Source organism: Oreochromis niloticus, linkage group LG5, assembly GCF_001858045.2.
Source record: "Oreochromis niloticus isolate F11D_XX linkage group LG5, O_niloticus_UMD_NMBU, whole genome shotgun sequence".
NCBI classification, from domain to species: Eukaryota; Metazoa; Chordata; class Actinopteri; order Cichliformes; family Cichlidae; genus Oreochromis; species Oreochromis niloticus.
This window is the reverse complement of record NC_031970.2, coordinates 8556701-8574455: the sequence shown is the minus strand read 5'-3', so window position 1 is coordinate 8574455 and position 17755 is coordinate 8556701. Positions and strand designations below refer to the sequence as shown.

General features: G+C 41.0%; 2 protein-coding genes across 5 annotated transcripts in view; both read right to left on the bottom strand.

The window, feature by feature from the left end:
• slc12a5a (solute carrier family 12 member 5a) overlaps positions 1 to 4066 on the bottom strand; it is a 176100-nt gene extending 172034 nt beyond the window's left edge. Inside the window, exon 1 of one of the 2 annotated variants that reach the window (XM_005458386.4) lies at positions 3666 to 4066. In XM_005458386.4, the coding sequence (XP_005458443.1) occupies positions 3666 to 3834 (169 nt within the window). In that variant the 5' untranslated portion in view covers positions 3835 to 4066. The remainder of the gene's footprint in view (positions 1 to 3665) is intronic. The other variant, XM_003453678.5, reaches the window with a different exon arrangement.
• An 8833-nt stretch (positions 4067 to 12899) lies between these two features.
• On the bottom strand, positions 12900 to 16647 carry LOC109202226 (uncharacterized). 3 transcript variants are annotated; one of them, XM_019359017.2, is made up of 6 exons: positions 15874 to 16647; positions 15527 to 15663; positions 15323 to 15396; positions 14845 to 14943; positions 13520 to 13618; positions 12900 to 13324 (listed from the first exon to the last, which is right to left on the bottom strand). In XM_019359017.2, exons 1-6 carry the CDS (start codon positions 15979 to 15981, stop codon positions 13140 to 13142), a joined length of 702 nt encoding a protein of 233 aa, XP_019214562.1. In that variant the 5' UTR covers positions 15982 to 16647; the 3' UTR covers positions 12900 to 13139. The 3 variants fall into 3 exon arrangements, with proteins under 3 accessions (XP_019214562.1, XP_019214563.1, XP_019214564.1); XM_019359018.2 differs by having other exon boundaries at positions 15650 to 15663; XM_019359019.2 differs by lacking the exon at positions 15527 to 15663.
• Between the last annotated feature and the right edge of the window lie 1108 nt (positions 16648 to 17755).

Here is a 17755-nt window from a genome sequence, read left to right as displayed (position 1 = left end):
TTTGAACTGTGAAACATAATAGTACTTTAATAGAGTCTAAAAATAAAATTATGGAGGCAGAAAGAAAGAAATTGAAACTCTATTAAAGGGAGTGTTCTCCCATTAAAAGTATATTTAAAACACTTAGCTGGCCTGATTTTCTCTACAAGGTCACTTCAGAGCTTCAGAATGCTCAATTTAAAGATACTGAGCCCTTAATTTTAAGCAAGGTCCCAAAAAACATGCAAACATCTGCCCAAGAAAGCATTGTTCCACAGAGTCCAATGCTAAGAGGTCACACAATGGACCTTAAAACCTTAAAAACCATCAATGACAAAAAATATCACAAAGAGAGACCTCAACATGCCAGGATCAGAGCATCTCATGGGTAGATGGTATATATAGATCTATATATCATGAGAGAGACCACAAACCTACCCCTGTGGTACACCATACTTCACAGATGCAAATAAAGACATACAGTAGCTGTTTATTTGCTCAATTTGTCTGATATTGGGAAAAACTATGTGAAGGCTGTATGTACCCATCACAATGGCAGTAAACTTTCCAGTAGCTGGGTTTCTTTGAAGCTGACTTGTACTGATACTCATCCACAATGAGTGCAGTTGGAGTACTTACAAAATACGAACTAAGAAATACTGAGATGGGATCAGCAGCAAAAAATAATTTTAGTAGGGGTGCAAAAGTTCTGTAACATGGCTTGAATTCCTAAAAATCACCAGTCTCATGTTGTGGGTCCATTTTCTGTGTGTCAGTAGCTACCTAAATTGGTTAGCTATTGTGTGTATGTGTGAGTAGTAGTTTCAATTCAAATTAACATCTGAAAAAGTCAAAGTTAGACCAACAAATAGCATTCCATGAGGTAAAATTACTGTTTTTGTGAAGAAAGTCAGGTGGCTTTGATAATGGCAAATTCCTATTGTGTTTTCACCAAATAGATGAACTTGAATCACCTGTAGTGCTGAATGTATACATTTAAACTGTGTAGACAAAAGGACAGCAAAGGTGGGGTTTCACGTATATAAGAGTGAAGTGAGAGAGAAAAGAAGTAAATACTGGCACAGCTTAATGGAAGAAATACTTTATGTAATGCAGATATTAAAATTTATTGTTTAAAAGGGGTACCATCTCATCCTAGTCCTATGAAACAGGCACTGTGATACAACCACCCATGGTCTCTTTTGACAATAATTTCTTCTCATTTTGCTTCTCTTTTGCACTGCTGCAAAAGAGCAGTGGAGGTTGAGAAATTAAAGATGGTATTTAGTATGTTAATTAGACGTGCAGGAGGTGGTTAGTATCAGGTTAAAATGTAATACTCTTGTAGATTCAATAATGTTGAAAGAAAATTCACATAAAAACTGAACTGGAAATACGTCAGAATAGTGTAATCAGAATCAAAATCTCATTTGTTGCCAACTACTTACACAAACAAGGAGTCTTAGTGCCATACAATACAACGACACAAAAAAAGAAAATATAAGTACTTACAGAGAAGGGGGGACGTGTGAAATCTAAGTGTGAACATCATGTGCAAAGCACTCGACTCAGTCCAATGAGTCCAACGTGCAATGTTTTTATAGCGTACGTGAGTAAGTACATGTGTGCTAATGTAACATATTAATTATAAGGAGACAGGGTGGGGGTACTAGGCTTTGTTAAGTAGTCGAACTGCTGACAGAAAGAAACTGCTCTTGCAATGTGAGGTATTGGCCCTGATGACCCAGAGCCTGCTACCAGTATATCACCAGGGTGAGAGGTGTCAGCAGCAATCTTTCTTGCTGTTTTGACTCTGAGAGTTAATAGAAATGAAGATTTCTGGAAACAAAGAACATGCTACAACCCAAACTGTGGCCTGAAAATTAAGGCACAAACTGAACCATGGCTTTAGAGAATCGTTACAACCCTAGTTTAAAAATATATTAATACAGCTTAAATGTCAATATACTGTAGAGCCCAGCCCTACTCACAGGTTCAGCAATGTTACAACAGTTGTTTTCCCAGGAGAACAAACATGAACAGATTGATTTCATAACGGTACCTGGTAAGACAGAAAACATTTTACTGTGAGACCATTTCTAAGCCAACTCTAGTGAAAATGTACTGCATCACCATGGCAACCAGCAAAATGGATGCAGAGATACCAGTCTCAGCAAGGTGTATCATTAGGGAGAGTCCTTAAATAAAGTGATCCTTGTCTCTAAAGGAAGTAGACTGTGAGATACATTACTACTGACCAGTCTGTCTGTCAAGTGAAATGACTGTCACATACTGGGGCACACACACAGGAGTAAGTGGCCAGTTCTGAGCCACTTGTAGCAATATTGGGAGAAACTGGACTGGTAGTTAAAACCATTCATTCCCAATTGAGGAGGCAGCTGGTTTCACATATGTATAAACATGCCAATGCTACTGAACCTTAGCACACCAGGAGTGATGTAAAGACAAAAATGTCCAGGATCAAAGCTAATATATGAACTAAAAAAGGTAGTTACTCGGGTAGTGATATAGTTAACCAGCAAGTGCCAGAACTGAGAGTACAGACATACATAAAAAAAACTGAATTACAATGTACTATGAAAAAAAAATTAATAATTAACTCTCTATTCTAAATGGTGTTTCCACACTGCTGCTTGCAGCTCTTCAAAAAGAATCAGGCTGAATGCCAAAGTAAGGCTACAGTTCTTTGAATAAAGTGGAAGCTATTCTAGAGCTCCAATAAAGCCATTTAAAGGGAGTCTGGGGAGCCTGGCCAATTAATATGAAATGTCATTAATGCAGCCTTACAGAGTATGAAATGTATTGATCCATTTGCAGATAAATCTGCATTTGCACTTGACTGGACGTGAATCATTGTACTTTTTGTCATTCTAATCATTGGTAATGGTAAAGGCCTCCATTCCTGGACAAATGGGGATTTCCATTTGTTCCGCACTGCTGTGTCTGATTCACACAAGGACTGAGGGGACCTTGATTCTTTCATATGGGCAAACTGGTGACAGGACTTGACCACTTTGGCACAAATTACAAGGAGACAGAGCTGGAAGCAGGACTACTCTGGGCTGCATTGATGGAACTGGAAAAAAAACAACTATTCTAGAAAGTGAAAATAGTAAAAGAGAAGGTTTAATGCTCCATATTAATCATAATGTCCTGGGTTTTACCAGCTAAATTATCCCTAATCTTGGGAACAACTCAATAAAAAAGGAAAGAACAATTATTAGTTCATTTATCTAGAGATAAATTCTATAAAATGCACAAGCACATACCCTACCTCCTGAACTGAGAAGGTACTAGATTACTTGCAGTGCAGTTATATGCTGTGGGAGGGGAAGGAACATGCCTGAGACATACAAAATTTAGCAGGCCATATGATAATAAGTCCCAAAATGCTTTGTTTTTTGTCTCACACTGCATGCATCTTCCACTATTTTGAACAATGCATGCACCTGTAACATCACAATTGCTGAAGAAAAAGGACAGCTGCAGGATTTGCTGTACGCGCCTCTGTTACTGACCAGACGGTGCCCCGAGGGGTTATTAGGAATTCAAGTCACACACAGACAATGTGGTGTCACCAAGCAGCAGTCAAGCATCAGGGTTGCTAGCATAAAGCGTACAGCTAACAAACAGGGTGAATGAAGCCGGCTGGAGGATCGCCTTACCTTTCAGCACCAGCACCGTTTCAGTACCAGCTGCAGTAGCAGCCTGTCCCTCCGCGCTGCTGCTGCTGGTCGGGGGCTCGTCTCCCTCAAACAGCTGGTTCACCTCCCCCTGCATGTCGGAGGGGCGCCGGTCGCCGTCGCTCTTGGAGACGGTGAACCTCTGGCTCATGGTTGTCGCCGGTGAGACAACAGTCGGGTCTTCTTGTCACGGTGCGGGGTGACGCGGACGGATAAAGACGGTCAAAATGCCCTCACCTGTCTGGTTATAGTAGTCCACAGTTACAGTCTATGGAGTTTACCTCCTACTACTCAGTGCTGGACGAGCAGCCGCTCTTTGTTGGTCCATTAGATGTGTAATACCGAGTGGACCATCTCATCAACCGGTGTCTGCTGCTGCTGCGCACCTGGGTCCTAAAGCCGAATATTTCTTTTAATAAAAACAGCAAACGTAAATAAACATAGTAATGCACGAGACATGATGAGTACGATTTTTTTTTAATGAGCTGGTATTTTTACTTCTCCTCATGTTATTATATTTTTTCCTATATATAACACTGAGATCAACGCAGCTCTTTGTCGCTCTAAATTGGCCGTTGCTGGGCAACCAAAAATCAGTCTCTGAACCAGCTGTGGTAATGTGCTGTAAAGTTGCGGGGATTTTTCCTCAATAATCATCATACCGCATTAATAAAAAGGAAATTAGAAAAGATACAACAAAAATAAATTTCCAGCACTACTAGGATTTTTTTAAGTTGGATCATTTGCACCCGTTTGCTATAAAATAACTTAATGAGAGAGATATATTTTGAGCAATGTATGATAAAGGCATTAGTCTTGCTGTTATTGAAAACACATGATAAAGAAGGCATAATTTTAACTTCTCGCTTTATTTTGCACCAGGAAGCATCATACCAAACACACTGTCAATGCTGTAAAAGCATTGACAAGATCTGCAAAAACTGAAAACTATTAGTCTTCCCACAGACCAGACCTGGAGGATGATCTTGACACATAATGGAACAAAAGACAATCAACATACAAATTCCGTTCAGTCCAATTCAACCAAATCACCAAAACAGCTGCCTCATGGCACTCTGTATTGAATTGAATTGAACTGATTTAGCTTCCCCTGACCCTAAACATTATTAAAACAGCGTAGGATCATCACGACGGAAGATGGAACAAAAGGCAATGCAGAAAGGAGAGCTTCCAAAGAACAGCTCTGAATGCCTTTCACGAAGTCTGGAGAAGTATTCCTGGAGAGTGCTTAGAGTTCAGGCAGCATATACTGCACCCTAACTTCTGAAGACTTATTTCCTCAAATAAACAGTAACTTCATATATGACCATTTTCTAAACGAGCCTGTGTTCTCAGTAGCTTTAAGTTTAATTTAACATTTGTGTTATATTTTCTTTTGTGAATTATGGTACCCTTTAGAATAAATTGGATTATCACACAGGGCAAGTTTTAGGGCAAAATTGTGTCGTGGTTAGTGTACCCAGTCACATTGTTTTCATGATAGTCCGCTTGAATCTGAAACTATTTTACAAGGAAGTGTTTTAAGTGTCTTAAAGGAAAATATCACTTTAAAAAAATTGTCAGCTGCTGTATTTTAAGGCAAACCTTAATCTTTTTCTGAACATAACCAAGTAGTTATATTGCCTAATCCTAGCCTAAAAAGTTATTACGAAGGTATGAAATCTGTCACGTGTATGATATGAACTGTCTTCTCTGCTGAAAATGTAAACTTTCCTGACTTTTAAAAGCAAAAAGAAAATATTTTGTGAACATGGACATTGATAAGTACTTGAAAATTTGTGTTTAGGATCATAAAAAATAAATGAAACACACTGTAATCTATATCCATGGTATGATAAATGCATGCTAATACTATATTATAGCATGCTGTGTCCTTGGCTTGTAAAGATTGACTTCTGCTGGAAATCTACATCCTAACCTATTAATGGCAGTAACGTGAAACTACTTTGGTCCCTACACCACAAACATCACGCCATTCAAGTCGTTGTGGTGCACTGACCGGACTTGTAGTTTGTTCCGTTATTTGAGGTTATGGATGTTATTTGACTGGAGGCATAACTCACAGACACACGAGACGCGCCATTACTCCAAGGAGTGTCCTTTATTATTTTTCATCCCCCCCAACAACAACAACCCAGCAGAAACGTTCCTACCTCTTAACATTTACCTGATACTACATCCCCCCTATTAAATAGGATGTGATGCTGGGATATAACCAAGAAAACAGATTAGACCCGCACGCTTTAAAGTATACTATTTCCTTGTGCTTTATCTGGTAACAGCTTGTTTAGTGAACTTGTTTGGTTTCAAAACCCAGACTTCTCAGAATGTCCAAAAAATAAACTCTCAAAGTATACAACTCTGAACACTAAGCATAAGTGCACATTTCTGAACTATTTGGTGCAGCTACAAACAACCTGTTTAAACAGTGCAACCATTTGCTTTATTTCTCATTGTCTCTATGAGGGATGGAGTAGACTACCCAACCCTCTACCTGAGTGTGGGGATTATTCTGCCCCATAGCTCACTCAGTTCCTAGCCCTATGAGCAAACATAGTTTTTCAGATATGCTGGAGGCCTCCTAGACCTGGGTGGGATTTGGCTCCCAGCTTCAGGAGTCTGCTGGCTGGCCTCCTGTGAGATAGCATGTGGAACCGACACACTCTGTGCAGCTGGAACAGAGTTCTCAGGTGAAGCCTCTGGTGGACCGACAGAAATCTCCGGTGCCCCAGGTGTCCGTGTAAGATGGTAACGGTTTCTTCTCAGCGTACCCTTTGCTGTCTCTACAATGTAGGACCTCGGTGAGCCTACCATGGACACGACTGTCCCTCTAGTATCCATGTCTGAGACCCACACTTTGTCTCCAGGATTGAGCTGTAGCATATCATGTGCTCTGTGTCTGCGGTTGTAGTTTTGTCTTGTTTTTGTCTGTACGTTTGTTCTATAGCTTTGAGCATGTCTGTGTCAGTACCTGTTGGATGTAGCTGTGATGGGATGACAGGAATAGCTGTCCTTATCCTCCTACCCATGAGAAGCTCAGTCGGGCTGTAGCCATTTGCCAATGGAGTGGCCCGGTATGCCATAAGGGCGAGATAAATGGTAAATGGCCTGTATTTGTATAGCGCCTTACTAGTCCCTAAGGACCCCAAAGCGCTTTACACATCCAGTCATCCACCCATTCACGCACACATTCACACACTGGTGATGGCAAGCTACATTGTAGCCACAGCCACCCTGGGGCGCACTGACAGAGGCGAGGCTGCCAGACACTGGCACCACCGGGCGCTCTGACCACCACCAGTAGGCAACGGGTGAAGTGTCTTGTCCAAGCCGGGGCTCGAACCGGCAATCTTCCGATTACAAGGCGAACTCCCAACTCTTGAGCCACGATCGCCCTTATCTGGCGATAAGGATCGCCAGACTTTTTAAGAAGACTTTTGATAGTCCTGACTGCCCTCTCGGCCTCCCCGTTGCTCTGAGGGAAGTGGGGACTGGATGTCTCATGGCTAAAACCCCATTCCTGTGCAAATCTTTTGAAGGAATCAGACGAAAACTGAGGTCCATTATCAGAACGAACCCGCTCTGGTATGCCATGAAGTGCAAAGATTGATTTACAGTGCTCGATCACTGCCTCTGATGTTGTAGATGTCAGTTTGGCAACTTCGAAGAATCTGGAAAAGTAATCCACAATGACCAGGTACTGTTTATTCTCTATCTGGAACAGATCAGTTCCAACCATGGCCCACGGTCTTTGTGGGAACTCTGTAGGTAGCATGGTTTCTTTGTGGTTAGTCCGTTCACGGCAGCAAGTGTCACAGGTCTCAATCACTTTTATCAGCTCACTGCTCAGGCCTGGCCACCAAACAGATTGTTTAGCTCTCTCTGCATTTCGTTATTCCTAGGTGTCCCTCATGTAGTTTAGACAGAATGTCTGCTCTGAGTGATGTGGGAATCACTATTCTGCTCCCATAAAGAAGCAAACCATTGTGGACTGTGAGGTCACCTGAAAATGGCAGATAAGGCTGGAAAACCCTTTTCAATGCAATACTTATCTGGCCATCCTTCCACACAGAACTTCTTCAGCTGGCTTAGAATGCTGTCATTGTCCTGATGTGTCTGGATTTCTCTGAGTCGTGGCTCTGTGGCTGGCAGACTGGCTATGACGGACTCCACATACAAGTTGATTTCTTCCTCCGGCAAACCCTCAGTTGTGTCACCTACAGGAGCTCTGGACAGTACATCTGCTGTTGCAATGTCTCTACCAGGAACATGAGATATAATATAAGAGAACCTCATCAATCGCATGCGTAGACATTGTATACGAGGTGGAAGCTCATCCAGGCCCTTGGAGCCAAGCAACGAGACCAGAGGTTTGTGGTCTGTTTCAATGTGGAATGTTTTCCTAATTAGGAACTCTGTAAACCTCTCACAGGCCCATGTTGAAGCGAGGGCCTCTTTCTCAATTTGAGCATATCGCTGCTCTGTCGCGCTGAGAGCTCTTGAAGTGTATGCTACTGGTTTCCACCCTAAATCAGCGTGCCGCTGGAGAAGCACTGCTCCCAAGCCATACGAAGATGAATCAGCTGATACGCACATTTCAGCATTTGGATCATACAGAGCAAGCCCTGGGGGTGTTGTCAGTTCTTTTTTGATGCCGTCGAAAGCCTGCTGCTGCTGTGGCCCCCATGACCACAGGTTGGACTTCTTCAGCAGATCTCTTAGGGAGTGCGTTTTTTCCGCCAGGTGAGGAAGGAACTTTGCTAGGTGATTCACCATGCCCAGGAAGCGTCTCACCTCACTTATGTTGCTGGGCTCATCCATGGAACTCACGGCATGCACCTTGTCAGGATCTGCGCTAATCCCCGATGCCTCAATGACCTGCCCCAGGAACTTTATCCTGTTCTTGGAGAACTCACACTTGTCGTTCAATGTTACTCCAGCCTCCTGCAGTCGAACCAGTGCTTTTCGCAGTCTCTCATCATGCTCTGCCTGTGACGTTCCCCAGATGAGCACATCATCCATCTGGCAGAGGACTCCTTCTAAGCCCTCAAGAATGCGTGCCATCCGTTTCTGGAAGTGTTCTGGGGCTGATGAGATTCCAAAGCACAGACGATTATAACAATACCGACCAAAAGGTGTAATAAAGGTCGTGAGCAAAGAAGAGTCCCTGGATAAGGGAATCTGCCAAAATCCTGCATTGGCATCCAGCTTTGAAAACACTTTTGCTCCTGCAAGCTGTCCTAGTGTGTGTTCGACTGAAGGGAGTGGATGTTTCTCTCTCATGACATATTTGTTTAGTTCAGTGAGATCGCTACATATTCTCACCTTGCCTGTGCGCTTAGGAACCACCACCATAGGCGCACACCAATCAGTGGGCTCCTCCACCTTGGAAATGACACCCTGCTGCTCCATCCGGTTCAGCTCTTCTTTAACCTTTGGTAAGAGTGGAAGAGAGATTCGCCTAGGGGTCGAGAGGGAAAACGGCTGTGCCCCTGGTTTCAGAACAATATTGTACTCCCCTTCCATTTTGCCTAAGCCGCTGAAAAGCTTGGGGAATTCTTGTTTGACAGCATCAGTAGAGTAGAGCAAAGTCAGCAAAGAGTCACAGAAAAGAAGATCAGACACCAGCGAGGGAGGATAAGAAAGACAGACGCAACAACGTTGTCATTCCCTATGTAGCCGGTGTATCAGAGAAACTCAGGAGAGTTTTCTCCAAGCACAACATCCCAGTGTACTTCAGACCCAGCAACACACTCAGACAGAAACTGGTTCACCCGAAAGACAAAACTCCAAAACACAGACTTAACAACGTGGTGTATGCTGTACAGTGCAGTGAGGAATGCCCGGACCTCTACATTGGAGAGACCGAACAGCCACTTCACAAGCGCATGGCACAACATAGAAGAGCCACCTCCACAGGACAAGACTCAGCAGTCCATCTGCATCTTAAGGATAAAGGTCACTTTTTCGAGGATGCCAACGTTCACATTTTGGACAGAGAGGACAGATGGTTTGAAAGAGGAGTGAAAGAGGCCATCTATGTCCACTGTGAGCGACCATCTTTGAACAGAGGCGGTGGTTTACGACACCAACTGTCTGCCATCTATAATCCAGTTTTGAGTTCCCTCCCCAGACGCCTTAACGCCCACTCACATCCTGGGCCATCTGACCTCAGGAATTCACATGACAAGGTGGGGCCATGTTTCACAATGAGCTCACCCGAAACCCTGGCTGATTAGGTCCCACACCCGTTTTCACACCTTGGCTCATGTTTAGAGGATTAGAGGATCACCAGGGGGTCCTTTGTCCCTCTTTGGGGGGATACTCCCACTGGGTTTAAATCTGGGACTCTCGGCCATTTGACCTTAGAACTGAAGAAGCTTCTCGGATGAGAGGTGAAACGTCTTCAAGCAACTTAAAGAAGTCCAGACGCTTTTCTTTGCAAACTCCTTTGACTACGATGACCTGGATGACTGAGAACCTTCACAGACACATCAATAGAGTCTAAGCTGATATGATTCACTCTGGCAACCAGCTGTAGTGCCACTGCATCATGCCCGCTCAGCAGTGGTGTGCATAAACCCTGTCCCTCTGGGACTGCTGTGACATCTGCTCCGGTGTCGATTTTAAAGAGTGTGTTGCATTTGTCCACATTTATCTCTGTTACCCATGGACTCTCTTTGGTTTCCGCAGAGAGGGAAGCCAAGAAAGCGACCTCATCATCTGTATCGCTGTTCTCTGAAACTGTTGCAGCATTGACCTCACACAGTTTTTTGTTTCTGCACATCCTGGCAAAATGTCCTTTTTTCTTACAGTAATTACATGCAGCTTCCCTCGCGGGGCATTGTTGAAGATTGTGACCTTTTATGTCTCCACATCTTCTGCATTGTGTCTTTTTTTCTTTCTGTGTTTTGGCGGTGATTTCTTTATGTAGCGGTGTCAGCTGCTTGGGACGTGCCCCTTCTTGCCGTTTAGCATGGACGCGGTTCAGTTGTGAGTTGGTAATATCCATTTTAAAGTTAATGTTTAGCATCTCTTGTTGCTTCTTTACAAGCTCACTTTGTCGGGTTCTGTTAAGTGCTTTCTCTAGCATTAGTTCTGGATCCATTTGTAGCTGTTCTGACAATCGTTTGTCTTTCAGACCTACGACAAATCTGTCTCGCACCATTTCGTCATGCAAAGTCCCGTATCCACAATGTTCTTCCAGACAATGCAGTCCAGTATGGAAGCTGTCGACTGACTCACCCGTCTCTTGTTGGTGCTGGTTAAACTTCGCTCGCTCAAATATGATGTTTCTGCGGGCTACGAAGTGAGCATCCAACCTCTTTTTAACGGTCTCATAATCGCTCGCCTCTTCGGGAGTCCGGTGCAGGGATACCAATATGTCCTCTGCCTCCTCGCCCATAGTGTAGATAAGGGCGTTCACTTGATTTTCGTCCGCTTGCGTCTCCAATCCAGACGCGATGCGAAATCTGTCAAAACACTTTATCCATTTGGTCCAGTCGTCGGACCTAAAAGTGAACTTCTCCGGCGGGGTGACATGAAACTGACTCATGACGTCACGTCTCTTCTCGCGCAGCTCCTCTGTGGCTGACCTTTAACCTGGCACCGACGCCGAAACCTTTCACTTATGCCCAACTAACGTTTCCAGTTGTCTTCTGACACCATGTTCCGTTATTTGAGGTTATGGATGTTATTTGACTGGAGGCATAACTCACAGACGCATGAGACGCGCCATTACTCCAAGGAGTGTCCTTTATTATTTTTCATCCCCCCCAACAACAACAACCCAGCAGAAGCGTTCCTACCTCTTAACATTTACCTGATACTACATAGTTAAATTTCTCAAGAGGTGCACATCAGGTTACATAGAAAGCTGCAGCAGGATTTTAATGGGTTTTTTGTTATGGCGTAGATCTGACACGGAAGTACAATTCACGTCAGATCTACTTTAGTTTAAAAAAAACCCAAGAAAGCAAGGAACAAGACAAACAGTCATCCCATTCATTTTCCTCTTATGGTCTACGGCCATAAGCTGGTATCTCCTTAACCGATCTCAAAGCCCTGCCCTCAAATTGGGCCATATTTAAGTATTTTTCTCTTTTGGTCTTTAATTTGTGTATTTTTCCCCCAAATTGATTATTTTATGTTGTAATCTAATGTATTATTCGCCATAAATTCGTCCTGCTTTGTCAATCTATTGCGTTGTTGTAAAGTGTTGGTGGATTTCATAAAACTGGTGTGTATCGCGCCACCATGTGGCGATGAAAGGTTAGGCAAGTAAGCAGGACGTGAAGTAAAGGTTTTGTGACCGTCAGTTTATAATTGTTTTAGGTGTAATATCAGGAAAATGTAAACGTGGCTCCAACTGGAGATATTTGTTTTTTTAGTTTTTGGTTTTGTTTGGAATAAAAAAAACCTTCTTTTTTTTTTTTTTTAAACTTTTTACATCCTCTTCCTTTTTCTTTTTTTCTTTTTTCTTTTTTGCTACCAAATTATGGAGGACACAAGAGCCACGCGGCTCTTGTGTCCTCCATACTTGTGGTCCTCCACAGTTTGTGTGTAAGTAATGTTACACATGATATTTAAAATTTCACTTTGGCCTTTGACAAAAAGCAGGAGACATATTGCATTTTTAAATTCTCTTGTGTCTCTTATTCATATAGCTCAATTTTTCATTTTCACTTTATGTTTTTAAGCTGTTACTGACTAGAACTTTCACAAGTTTTCACAAGTGCAGTTATTACACCTTTGGATCCATGAATTAAAGTCAAGGATACGTTGCCTAGAACTTCTGTAGGGAATAGCAGACAAAATTAACCTTATTTATTTTTGTTATATTTTGTAATGATTGTGAATGCACATGTTTGAAATAAAAATGAACTGAACTGAACTAAACCCTCTGACATTTACATTCTGCTGTTCTGTTGATATTGAAGTATGTGGTCTCATCACAACAATGTCTAAATATGCATTCCACTTTATGTAAAATCTTTTACAGAGGTTGTCACTCTCAAATGACTGTCCATTCATCCAGATAGGACCCCTGGAAAATTCCGTCCAAACAGTGATTGTTGGAGGAAATGAATCTTCGGAAGATCACAGTTGATACCACAGTGAATTTCATAAATGTTTAATAGCAACAGTAATGTGATGGAAAAAACTGGACCACAGCTCTTTAGAGCATCCTTAAAATAGACACTGCCCTTACTCTGGACCTCAACAAGTTGGATGAATAGTAGTTGAGAGGTGAAGGACAGATACAACTGCATTATAATGATATTTTGAATTAATATTCAAATATTGGTCATCAGTAAACTGTAGTATTTATTATTCATTCTACAGGCTCTTCAAATCTTTAAACTAAAGACAGCACTGTTTCAAGTACACATGATTGAAATAAGTATATATTTATTATAGTGTGTCTCTCTACATTCACCACAAATTACTCCATGTTGACTGCACCCACTGGAAGGCAGCACGAGGGTAATACAAAACTCTGTCTTGTACACATGTGAAGAGCTGTGAGAACATGTTTCGCCATCCTTGATGTATGCGGAGCATTTCTGAATTAGTAAGTTTAGGCTTCTCATCTTCAAAGGTTGGACAGTTCTCATAGTCTGTAGGAGGGGAAAAAAATAAACCATTTAGAAACTGTAGAATGTGCAATTGTATTGCACATTGTGCATCACATTGTGTTATACTGCTTACATTATAATGTTAAAGAACTGCAGACAATAAAATGATAAGAATCCCTCGATAGTATGTGTTAGGCATAAAGCCATAAAGGTTGCATCATTTTTTTCACATCTTACCATGATCGGAATCAAAGACCTGTGGTTTGTACAAGTTATGACACTTTGTTTGTCTCTCAAATGCTTCCATCTCATCAGCAGTGATGGACGTTCTCCTACCTGTTTAAAACATGCCACATTTAAGATGGAAACCATATGATGGACTAAACTATCAGTTTAAGTGTCACCCTTTATAACAACTATATTGATTAAATTATAAGCTGTTATATAAAAGCCTGCTAGATAAGGCAGATAAGAAAGTGCTGTAAAAACATCTGTATTGGAAATATTTTCTGTCATAACTCAGACTGGTGACCATCAAATTGGCTCTCACAGTTTGATGGTCTTTGGTCCAAACTGAATTATCTGAACACATTATTTCTTGAGGACAAATAATAATGATTATGATCCTGTAACTTTTCCTCTTGTCCCATCAGATCATCAATTTGGTTATGCCTGCCAGACTACTACACTTCACAACTGTAGTTAGTGATAGTTTCATTTTCTCACTTATATCTCAGTCAGCATCCTGTGTTTGCTTTTAATAAACAAATGCTGTCTGTATGCTTATATCCTGAATAATTAGTATGGTTATCACTGTGTCAGTATACACCGTTTCTATCAGTTGCTCCTATTTGTGAACTTTTCATGTATATAAAAAGTGGGGTGGGGTGTAGCTCAGGTGGCAGAGCAGGTCAGCCACTAATCAGAAGGTCGGTGGTTCGATCCCAGGCTGCCTCCTGGCTGCATGCCAAATATCCTTGGGCAAGATACTAACCCCATGTTTGCCTACTGGTGGTGGTCAGAGGGCCCGGTGGTGCCAGTGTCTGGCAGCCTCGCCTCTGTCAGTGCGCCCCAGGGCAGCTGTGGCTACAATGTAGCTTGCCATTGCCAGTGTGTGAATGGGTGAATGACTGAATGTAGTGTAAAGTGCTTTGGGGTCCTTAGGGACTGAGTAAAGCGCTATACAAATGCAGGCCATTTACCATATAAATTATATCATCGTCAGTACTTTTGGGTAATCTTGCATCCACATTTTATGTAGATATTAGTGAATGAGATCCAATTTAATCTTACTCTGCTGGTGTTGTGTGTTATTGTAGTACTGCAACCTTTATATCTTCACTTTACTTCATTGCACATCTCACTCTAAAAATTTTTTTTTATCACTTCCTACACTGGAAACTGATGAATAAGGACTAGACAAGGATGTTAACCATTAACCATTAAACATAGTTATTCTTCCTGAGTGCATCAGCAGGATGTCAGACTGTCTATTTTAGTGAATTTCATCATTATTTGAAGTATTTGACATATTTTCTTATCACATCTGTCTGGTTCCTTACTTAAAAGCACAAGAATGTCAGTGAAGTCATCCGACTTTATAACGACGTAATCACGGCACGTCTTTTCAAGAAACACAAATATGTCATCATCTTCGCCATCTGTCGTAAAAGTAAGAGTTATTACAATACATTTAATATTTGACATTAAATCCATAACATCAGAATTAAAGTATCATAATTACAATCACAAATGAAGGCTATTATTTACATAGTAAAAGAATGTGGAAAAAGCCAAAGAAGACAAAAGATAACAAAACCAGTATGCTACAAATTCTTTGAAAGCTTAAAATTTATACAAGTGATTTTTATATCTGAATTTTTCTCTTTTAGTCCTTTTTATGTTTGGAGAGAGAACAAACATACAAACAACAATTAATTAATCTGCAGTTAAAAGGTTTGATAGTGGCTGGAAGAAGGAGACACAAAGAAATTCATAATTAAACTCCAGTGACATAAATGTTTTCACCAAAACTCTTACCTGTGCTGTTAACCACAGATATGGTGCTGTTCCCATAGTGAAATTGTGTAGTTTGATTTTTACACTGTCCATACCTGATTTAATTTGTTTTAAAGTTAAAAGATTTAATTAATGTAAGGAAAAAACTTTAAAAGCATAATGAAATATGAAGCACAAACACTGGAAAACATGTAAACAGCAATTATAAACAAGAAGATTAGTTACATTTTCATTGTAATGGTGGCCTCGAAGGTGTTTGCTTTTTCCACTGCTGTAATGTCCATATCACTACTTAGAAGTGGGGGACCAATATTCCAGCAGCTGTTTGAAGACATGGCTATAGCGTACCATTTCCCAGTCAACTGTAATGACAGTGTTTTTGTTTTGTTTGTTCATTCGTTTCTTCAGTTCTTTTTGCTTTGCAAATGTTTTGCACTAATCAGACAAATTCAACTCTATTCATGAAATAAAAATTTGCACAAATCCATTACATCGGTTCAGTTTCATTTTAGTCTAATACATCACCTTTAAAACCATGTAATGTTAGCTATAAAGGTTTAAAACAGACTTACATCTTGAACATTTTTTGCTTTCTTTAGGTAGCTTTTACAGGCCACTGATGCAGGTTGGCACACAGAGATGAAATTCAGCACGAGAACAGCAGCACAAAAAGCTTTCATCTTGGCTCAGTATGAGATCACTTCTGCTGACTCTTTATACTGAATTTTACTGACCAGTTACTTTTCGGCCACATTCACACATCCCCTTTTAAGAGGATGCAAATAAAGTTGATGACCCCAGATGCCACCATTTCCAGTTAACATGATGTTTACCAAGTAATTTAGGTCAAAAACTCGGGAATGCAGACAGAGGGCTTCAATGGTTCTTGTATATTTTGCTGTTTCACAAGAGCCAGTGTGCACAAATAAGTTCAGGGTTGAACCCTTAAAATGTCGATCAAACCTGACACCATGTCCTAAATACAAAGTACATACTGATAAGTCTTCAGTATGTCGACACTTGAAATAGAATAAAACAATGTAAATTTCATACTTTACCATGTATACATTTAGGGTAATAAGTTCTGATAGATTCCAAAAATAAGTGGGTCAGGCATGTCGTAACGCACAGTACTCCAGCAGGTTGAGAGGGAAACAGAGATGAACAGGTAAGTACAAGACTAAGGCTTCAAATGCGCAGGTAAATATTCACAGAGTAAGAAGTGGCCTGAGCTATGATACCACACCAGTGGATAACAATCTGGCTACAACTGATCGTGAAAACTCTGCTTAAATATTGCATAGATTGAAGATGGAAAACAGGTATGCCTCTGTGAGTCTTCTGTGACCATGCACACCAATGAAAGAGATCATTTAGCTTGTTGCACACCCACACAGAGAGGAGCGAGAAAGAAAAAACAAGACAACACCTGGAGGGCAGGGAAGACTTTGCCAACTTACATTCATGCACTCCTGTATCTTACTAATGCATTTACTTAAAGTAACCTTTTATAAAGTAGCTGATCTGTATGTGCTTTAATGCTTTAATTTCCACACAATAACAGAGCTGAGAAAATTGGAGAGGGCTTTGTCTCCAGAATAGATTTCATCACAGTAGATGTCTTTCTGAAAGTGCATTAACTAAGTTTAAGGACATAATGCAGCCACCGTTATCTTCTTTAATGCCTTGTGCCAACATAGAGCAGTGCAGCTACATGTAATCTACTCCCACAGAGGTTGATTATCTTGTTAGTAATTTAACTTCTTCTAAATGTCTGACTCAGGATACTGTAGCTCCTGTGAAAAAGAAAAGCTCAAATCAGAAGTACTTGACTCCCTGGTATAACTCACAAATGTGCACCTTAAAGCAGATAACTCGTAAACTGGAGAGGGAATGGCATCTCACTAATTTAGAACATCTTTATTTAGCCTGGAAAAATATTTTGTTGCTTTATAAAAAAAAGCCCTCCATAAAGGTAGAGCATCTTACAATTCATTATTGATTGAAGAAAATAAGAACAACCCTAGGTTTCTCTTCAGCTCTGTAGCCACGTTGACAAAAAGTTGGAGCTCTGATGAGCCAACCATTCCTTTAATGTTAACTAGTAATGACTTCACAGACTTCTTCACAAATACAATTCCTGTAACCACCACACAGATGTAACATTATGTACACCTATTTTCAGTACCACTGATATTTATTTACTTTCTGAGTGAATTCAGTAATTACTTCCTCTGAACCATCATCATGTCTTTTTGACCCTATTCCTACAATACAGCTTAAAGAAGTACTACTATTAATTAAAGCTTCAATTTAAATATGATCAACCTATTTCTATCTATCGGCTATGAACCACAGGCAGACAGGTTTCAGAGCTCATCACAGCAGAGAAACAGCTTTAGTGAAGGTTACAAATGATCTAGTTATGGTCTCTGACAGTGGACTCATCTCTGT